Raw genomic sequence first — 10,266 nt, 5'->3', positions numbered from 1 at the left:
ACCATCTATTCAGTAAATTCGTGCAATGGCCATGTCCACACCGCTTTGAAATCAAGTTATTGAAATCCAGTAAAACATATTCGCTTATACTGTCATTCATTGAACAACATCATCCAGTACAAAACCTTCCCAGTTCTACAACCTTCCAGAGTCAAATGATTGATTAAGGTGTTAAAGCAGTAAAAGAAACGGTATTAATGCGTAGACGATAGGAATGGTATTTAAATTCCCAGGAGGGTGTCTGAGATCTAGTCTGTCGGGTGAAGAAAGATGGAGTTAAAGAAAACAACTGTTGACCAAATGTTGATAATAAAACTCGCAGCCGCCGTGTTGTTGACTGAGAAGATCGCCTGTTTATTCAATCGATGTTGAATCGTTTTATTTATTTGAAGGTTTTCAGGAAAAAAGCCATATAAGTTCTTTATTATATGTAGACCATACATGTTTCACCTGAGCCTTTATTATGAATAATACAAGAGCGCTTATAAAAAGGCATTATATACCTGAGCATTGTTAACGCATTGTAAAACACAACAATGAAAAAATATTGCCACACTGAGCTAGAAGGTTTTTATCAAAATAGGAGCATCAATGATCATTTGAATTATTTAATACATGTAATCCATTCCTTTCAACGATAACAAATCAGCCTCCTTAATTTGACCCAATGATCCTACCAATTCATAGTTTGATCTACTTCAATAATCAGGTTAAAAAACATAACCTAATGAAACTTCTTTCAAATTTTGTTCGAAAATCATATCAAAATTAAACAATGTTGCCAGAAGATTGAACTCTAGTTGTACTTTTCGATTCATGCTAGACGACCTCTCTCCTCATTGCCGTCTCTATAATTCTAGGTCAATTGTGAATACTGTATGGTTTCTGTAGACTATAATGATAGTTCTCTCAGATGTCTGAAAAGTGAAATAATATTAGTCGGGATGATTGGAGTAACGTCACGCGTCGATAAATGTGTGCTATCCAAGAAAACATTTATCTTCCAGACGGATCGATAAACGAGGAAGAGTCTATTTCCATCACGAGGGTGGTAATTGCTCAATTTTATTCGGACATTGGAATCAGCTGGTGTTTATTCAAGGCAACGTCTTTGAAGCAGGATAATTCCTCAGTCACATGGCCTACAAATTTGTGAAACTTATATGAAATGTAATGATGAAAGCTCAATAGATCTTGTCCATAAGCTGGTCTTAACCTTTGAAATCGTGTACAGACGGGTCGACTGGAAATGGTCAAAGAACCAAAATAACACAACTTTGATTGGAAGAGCGAGAACTCAAAATATTACCGAAAACAAATAGCGATAGACTGAGTTAAGAATTACGGTGTCTCCTGTTATATATATATATATATTTGAAATTTATGTGCAATGACTTTCAGAGGTTGTCTTGCAAGTTATAAAACAATTTGAAAATGTTAAGCTTACTATTCTTAGAAATGCATGGGAAATGTTTTATCGGAAGTACATTCTCATGCTTATTCCAGGGAACAGATTCTATTAGTCTATAGGCTACCACGAATGTAATTTTAGTGACAATGGTATTTATCACAATTACACACCGTTGTTCATATCGTTGTTCTAATCATGTACTGGCTTAAAAACTTAAAATAGCTCTGATTTTCATTGGATAAAACTCGTTCAATGGGTCTAAATACATTAAATTATTTCCACCAAGTACAATATTTTTTTTAACCGTGGCGTTACAGGAAACAGCAGGTCATAAATCAAAAAGATTCAGGGGTTGTCTCACAATAGCAGACGACCTGGTTGCTATGCTATAATAAATTTGATACCATTGATGTATCTACACTGGGATATAAATGTATATACATGTATCTCAAATTATCATACAATAGTAATGAACTTCGGTATATAGAGGATTTTCAGAACAATAAATTTTTTTAACAAGGCTTATGGAAATGAAATAGACAGCATCGCTTTTCAGAATGAAAATATAATGATGGTTTGTTTACAAAATACATTTATTGTAAAAAAAATAAAAATGGGATATCTAACTAAGACTGTTTTTGGCACGAGGATAGTAGCGACTAAATATTATTGTCTGCTGCACTGACCACGAAGTTTGGTTTGATGTGATTGTGAACAGCTAGCTGTTGGATTATATTTCCGTAGAATATCGTAGCCAACCAAATGCTACAGTAAAATGTTTCATGCAGTAATTTGTTATTTATTTTCTAAGACAAATTGTTTTTTTCTTCTTTGCATTGCGACGTCCCTGCAGCTCTATTATTTCAATATATTACAGATAGTACTCTTTCTAGATATAGTCTTGATCATCCACTTAGAAAAATGTTTTATGCCCCGAATTGTATCCCAAGTAACTTCCCTAAAGTCAAATATAAGATTATTATACCTTTAAGCCTGAAAAAGTGTGTCAGAAATCACTTAATTAATTCTAATTTTCAAAGATTTCTCTAGGGAGATCCTTCACACTTCAAATACTCTGTACTGTCATTCAAATAAAATACAGATCCTCTGCACTGTTATTCAAATATAACACAGAACCACTACACTGCTACTCAAATATAATACAGATCCTCTGTACTTTAATTCAAATATCATACAGAACCTCTGTACTGTTATTTAAATATAATACAAAATATCTACACTGTCATTCAAATATAATACAGATCCTCTGCACTCTTATTCAAATATAACACAGAACCACTACACTGCTACTCAAATATAATACAGATCCTCTGTACTTTAATTCAAATATCATACAGATCCTCTGTACTGTTATTGAAATATAATACAGATCCTCTACACTGTTACTTTACTAGAATACAGATCTTCTACACTGTTATTCTAATATAATACAGATCCTCTATGCTGTTATTTAAATATAATACAGAACCTCTGTACTATTATTTAAATATAATACAGATCCTCTATAATGTTATTCAAATATAATACAGATCCTCTATACTGTTATTCAAATATAATACAGATCATCTATACTGTTATTCAAATATAATACATATACTCTGAACTGTTATACAAATATAATACAGAACATCTACACTGTTATTCAAATATAATACAGGTCATTTACAATGTTATTCAAATATAATACAGACCCTCTGCACTGTTATTCAAATATAATACAGATCCTCTACATTATTGATATTATTCAAATCTAATACAGAACCTCTACACTGTTACTTTAATATAATACAGATCCTATACACTTATATTTAAATATAATACAGATCCTCTACACTGTTATACAATTATAATACAGATCCTCTACACTGTTATTTAAATATACTACAGATCTTCTACACTGTTATTTAAATATAATACAGATCCTCTACACTGTTATTCAAATATAATACAGATTCTCTACACTGTTACTTTACTAGAATACAGATCTTCTACACTGTTATTTAAATATAATACAGATCCTCTACATTGTTATACAATTATAATGCAGATTCTCTACACTGTTATTTAGATATAATACAGATCCTCTACACTGTTATTTAAATATAATACAGATCCTCTACATTGTTATACAATTATAATACAAAACCTCTACACTGTTATTTAAATATAATACAGACCATCTACACTGTTATTTAAATATAATACAGACCCTCTACACTGTTATTTAAATATAATACAGATCCTCTACACTATTATTTAAATATAATACAGATTCTCTACACTGTTATATAATTATAATACAGATTCTCTACACTGTTATACAATTATAATACAGATTCTCTACACTGTGATTCAAAAATAATAACGATCCTTCACCTTGTTACTATGATTAATACTGATCCTTCGCACTGTTACTTTAATATAATACAGATCCTCTACACTGTTATTTAAATATAATACAGATCCTCTACACTGTTATACAATTATAATACAGAACCTCTACACTGTTATTAAAATTTAATATTAATATAGATCCTCACACTGTTATTCAAATATAATACAAATCCTCTACATTGTCAATTAGATATAATACAGATCCTCTACACTGCTAATTAGATATAATACAGATCCTCTACACTGTTATACAATTATAATACAGATCCTCTACACTGTTATACAATTATAATACAGAACCTCTTCACTGTTATTTAAATATAATACAGATCCTCTGCACTGTTATTCAAATATAATACAGATCCTCTACACTGTTATTTAAATCTAATACAGATTTTCTACACTATTATTCAAATAAAAACAGATCCTCTACACTGTTATTTTAATATAATACAGATCCTCTACACTATTATTTATACAGATTCTCTACACTATTATTTAGATATAATACAGATCCTCTACACTGTTATACAATTATAATACAGATCCTCTACACTGTTATACAAATATAATACAAATCCTCTACACTGTTATTTAAATATAATACAGATCCTCTACACTATTATTTAAATATAATACAGATCCTCTATACTGTTATTTAGATATAATACAGATCCTCTACACTGTTATTTAAATATAATACAGATCCTCTACACTATTATTCAAATATAATACAAATCCTCTATACTGTTATTTAGATATAATACAGATCCTCTACACTGTTATACAATTATAATACAGATCATCTACACTTTTATTTAAATATAATACAGATCCTCTATACTGTTATTTAAATATAATACAGATCCTCTACATTATTAGTATTATTCAAATCTAATACAGAACCTCTACACTGTTATTTAAATATAATACAAATCCTCTACACTGTCATTCAAAAATAACACAGATCCTCTACGCTGTTATACAATTATAATACAGATTCTCTACACTGTTATTTAAATATAATACAGATCCTCTACACTGTTGTACAATTATAATACAGATACTCTTCACTGTTATACAATTATAATGGAGATCCTGTACACTGTTATTTAAATATAATACAGATCCTTTGTAATGTTATTCAAATATAATACAGATCCTCTACTCTGTTATTCAAATATAATACAGATCCTCTACACTGTTACTTTTATATGATACCTATCATCTGAACTGTTAACTAAATATAATACAGACCCTTTGTAATGTTATTCAAATATAATACAGAACCTCTACACTGTTATTTATATATAATACAGATCCTCTACACTGTTATAAAATTATAATACAGAACCTCTACACTGTTATCAAATATAATACTGATCCTTCTCACTGTTACTTCAATTATAATACAGATCCTCTACACTGTTATTTAAATATAATACAGATCCTCTACACTGTTATTTAAATATAATACAGATCCTCTACACTGTTATACAATTAAAATACAGAATCTCTACACTGTTATTTAAATATAATACAGATCCTCTACACTGTTATTTAAATATAATACAGATCATCTACACTGTTATTTAAATATAATACAGAACCTCTACACTTTTATTTCAATTTAATAAAGTTTCCTAACCACAAAATCCAATGGCAAGACCAATCTATCATAGCCTCCAACCTCCCTAACAAGCAACAACGACGAATTCGAGAAGCTCTAGCTATTCAGAGACACTTTCCAGAGATCAACCGCGACAATGGACAGTACATTTCCAAGATATGGATATGTTTTATTCTCTTGCCATTACATCTGATGACGACACGTGTACATAGGACCACTAACAACAATAGCCCGTAACGTCCAAGTGGTGAAGCCGAGTAACCCTGGAAAATAATAAACTCTTCTCTGGAGAAATGTACTGTGTGTCTTGCTACTACTTGTAGCACAATATCTGAGTGCTTTAAAAAAAAAAAAAAAAAAAATATTGTGTTGAAACGTTATGTGCCCAACCTTATTAACGAAGTGTGTTATATTCCATAATATTGTCTTGTGTTTTTGTTACAGATACTTCACACTATTATTGAAAATCAACATATTTTATCTGGTTAAAAATCATCATTTAAACTCGTGTTAAACTCCTGTCTTATGTTTCAGAGAATTTTCCTGTTATTTAAATATTAAAAAAAGATATCCCATTATTTTCTATGTCTGTCCATGAAACATATCTCTGAATTTGCTTGGGAAGCCGCCGTGGCTCAGTGAGTTAGGCATATGTCGAGATAATACCTATACTATTGGTAAACATTTTGTGATTTCAGTCTTTTCAGAACTAACATTTTCATGATTTCACTTTTCGATTTATCTGGTCTCAGTAAAGTAAATCAAAATCATTGTTATTCAAAATATGTAAAATTATGCTTTCTTATATATATGTATCCAAAATTATGAAAATCACTCTTCGAAGTTTTATTTTCATGTCTCAGTAATTGAAAAAAGAATTATTTTCACTTTCACATGATACCATGCAAATACATAGTCAAAAAGATATCTGAGACAGGATTTGTTAGAAATGAATTCAATAGGAAGAACAAAATATTCATACATATGTTTTCTATCGATAAAAAAAAAATATGATATGATACAAATACTTCAGAAATTATTTCTAACATTAATACATTTCCTACAAATTACACAATACAATAGAAGATTATTAGGATAGAAATGATCATAAGTATATGAAAAAAACTACAAAAGAATTCGAGAAACATAGATAGATTAGCCTCCAAAGCATACTTTGTGATAATTTTACAAGATGAAAATACAATTGTATCTAGGTAACATTCCGAAAAACTTCGTCGAAGGTAGATTCGCCTTTCAAAAAAAATTATTCATATCTGTTTACTGAAAATGTGAAATAATTGTCACTTTTAAAAACTCAATAAGAAAATAAAATGCTGCTATTTCTTATAAATATTTTCAAAGTTTCTCCTTTAGAGTCTCTCAAGAATTCTAGTTCTATATAATTGTTTGAGGTTAAATTATTCTGTAAAATTGACAAAAATTTAATTGAAATTACCTACAGCCACCATTTACCTGAATAGATTAGTAATGGAGTATTTGACAAGTTTACTGCTGAAGTTCTTCTTTTTTTATTTGAAATGCGTCAAATCACAAATAGCATTCAAAGCCTTATCTAGCTGTTGTTCAGAAGTTTTTTTTTTAAATATATGCCTAATGGGGCAATTGTTTGCTTGTGTTAAGTTATTTGATCTGAACTAAGGCCTTCAGCTGAAGTAATGGACACTCGAAAATATATCATACAAAGAGCAGAATTACAAGTAACATTATTTCAATTGACAGAGAATAAATCTATGATATAAAAATATATAGGCACTTGTTTATCATCCATTTTGAATGAAATTCAAACTGAGTCCAAATTTCTTATATGTGTGCTTAAATAACAGACAATGTTGCAATGGTCTTAGGTTGCCATTCCCCTAAATGTTTTCTTCTTAGATCGTGGAAATTATTTGTATGTGTAAGAGCTATGACTTCTCAATTTATATTAATTCGGTCAATAAGTTGAACTTGTTGTCGACATTTTGAATATAAATTAATATAGGGCTCAAAAATAACCAAAATTTGCTAAACATTGCGTATATATCTAGGTTGATATTTACTACGATTTCAACCAGGAATAAATCAGAAAATATAAGTAATGATATCAAATGGCTACGTTGCTGTAAAAATCCATGGTGAATCTGGAGTGAAATATAAGTCACAACTGCAATATGACCGATAAATGGTCACACGGCTTCGTGGTAGAGAATGAACAGCTATCGCCACCTAGTGGATGAAATTTACAGACTGTAGGATGTGTTGCTTCGCGGAGCTATAATTTGATTTTAGTTCACGTTGCTGGTCAAATTTAGGTCATGGAAGTTTTACGCATTGATAGAGTAGGAATATAAGTTTAATAGACATCAAAATGGTTTTTAGGTCAGTTACTTCTCTATGCACCAATGCAATTGAAAAACAGAACAAAATCTGTAGATAGTTTTGCTTGAAATCGAATTTCTGCAACATACTATTTTTGTGAAACTTTCCCTACTTGGAAGGCTGCCAATGACCTGATTAGCTCTTGACCTACTTAGTTGGCATACCTGCGGCGTAAACATTCCAGGGTGGCAAAAGTCAAATAATCACGTGGTATGAAGAGAAATATCTCATTGGCTAAAAGAATGCTTCGACAAAAGGACAATTACCTTTGATAAACTATATATTTATTTTACAAATGAATTGTTATCCAGTTATCCGAATGAATAATGAAATATGAATAAATGAATATTCTTATTCCATTCAGCAATAATATTATTTTCGATCTTTTAAGTGTTCTTTCGCCTGGGAATATTATTTATTTATTTATTTTTTTTTTTTTTTTTTTTTTATTTACTTTATTTACTATTTTTTTCATTTTTGTATTTTATATATTTATTAATTTTTTCATTATCATCTTTTTTTTTATGATATGTAAGGAGTTTTACGACCGACTTTTCTGCACCACGTGGTCTAATTAAGACGGGCAACGCCATGCAGAGTGCAATGAGGGAAATTATGTCAGGACATCTGTCGAGGTTCCTGCACACCCCTCAACACGCGGAGCCTTGGTTTATTTTCCCATCCGAATGACTAGATGCTTTTTCCATGACAGTCCCTCTTAAATGCATCACTGGCAGGGGGAAACTTGGTTACAAAATTTATAATCTTGACCTATTTTAGTTACAGCAGATTATCTATAATATAATATGAAAGAGGTTGATATTTTGAACTGATATAAAATACCAATATACTGAAAGAAAAAGCTTCCAAGTCTTTAGCAATTTCAACCCCATTTTCAATTAAGTTGTATCATCGTTGAGTCTCGTGTAGCAAGAATATGGATTTTAATTCTTACACTATTATTTTATATTTATTTCAAATTCATTAAAAATATTCCACCAGAAATGCTACAAAAACCACATACATCGTAAGAAATATGAAAATAGGCAGAGGAAACGTTTTTTGCCAAAATGATGATGTTGAAAGTTAGCTTTTATACGTTAGATGAAGGAATCGAAATTATTTAGAATGAAAGCAAGATTTTTCTTCATTGGTAGCCTAACGAAATTATCATTGCTTAACATTATAAATTTTGATTCCCACGGTCATGGAAAATCAATGATGATGTAATTGATTTTCTACATCAGTGATAAAAGAAGACATTGTTTGTTTATACTCTTTATTTTGTAGAAAAGGTGGAATATTTCCAGAATATGCCATTATTTTAGCTAAGAAGTCGACTCATTTACATCTTCGCCATCTTTGACGTCCATGGCAATATGGTCTTTACGTTATTGGGCAAAGTTCCCACTTCTAATCAGATAAGATATTTATGCGATATAAACATTTCACATTTTTGCAATCGTCGTGGCAATTTTTTTCGCTTCACGCTTGTGGCTGCATTTTTTTATATTTTTGTTTATATAAATCCTAACCACCAAAATTGTGTTTCAATTAGTAACGTTATATTTAAAGGAGGATGATTTGTGTGTTGAATACATAAATAGTCTTCAGAAGTACTTGAGCTGTGCGATAATCCCTCCATTCTCAAGAGAACTCTTCATGGTCATTTTAACTTTCAAATGCAGATGATTCTAGACACACATGGCTCAAATTCCGATGGTAGGCGGTGAACACTATTTCTAATTAGCTTGATTTAAATATTTCAGTTTCTGTAAGAGTGGTCAAAAGGATGGCGAACTTGTCCCTGTAAGAATCGTAGACTTTAATACTACAAAACGAAACTATTCAGTTGTGTGGAATTTTTATTAACGTCAATATTATGGAATCAAAGATTTTTTAAAAATTAAAACGAAACTTGTTATGCTGTTTGACCTTCAGAGTTACAGAGTTATTTCAGAATACCTTAATCCTTTCTGATTACTATACAGAACTTGATATTTCGCATTGTATTCTCTACATATACTTGTGTGAGTATTATATACAAGTGCGTACTGTATAATAGCAACACTTCTGTTATCGAAATCCATTTCCACATGAGCGCAGATGCCAATGACGTCTGTAAACCGTTTTTCACTCCATGTACAGAAGATGCCGGGTCGTTATCAACGCACACAGGGGGACACAACAGGTAGTGACTTTCATCCCTCCATCTCAATCACGTGACCAAACCATCGATATGACACTAAAACAATCCTATGCGCTAAAGTAGGTTGTTTTTTGGACAATCAATTTTTGCAACAGTTCATTACTTTTTGTGCTTTGTTTCTTCGTCTATTCAGTATGTAAAGTCTTTGAATGGCATTATGCAATTGTGAGTACGATATATAGACACAGCTTTATGGAACAACAATCACTGGATAACGTTTTA

At 30.6% G+C, this 10,266-nt stretch overlaps 1 protein-coding gene across 1 annotated transcript; it reads left to right on the top strand.

The window, feature by feature from the left end:
- Positions 1–5,239: 5,239 nt before the first annotated feature.
- LOTGIDRAFT_135266 (hypothetical protein) lies at positions 5,240–5,422 on the top strand (the record flags this gene model as incomplete). The annotated part of the gene is made up of 1 exon (XM_009069019.1): positions 5,240–5,422. A coding segment is annotated over one exon (183 nt), but the record flags the coding sequence as incomplete, so codon positions are not given.
- Between the last annotated feature and the right edge of the window lie 4,844 nt (positions 5,423–10,266).

The sequence above is a fragment of the Lottia gigantea genome, assembly GCF_000327385.1.
Source record: "Lottia gigantea unplaced genomic scaffold LOTGIsca_97, whole genome shotgun sequence".
Lineage (NCBI taxonomy): Eukaryota > Metazoa > Mollusca > Gastropoda > Lottiidae > Lottia > Lottia gigantea.
This window is presented reverse-complemented; position numbering and strand designations above follow the sequence as displayed.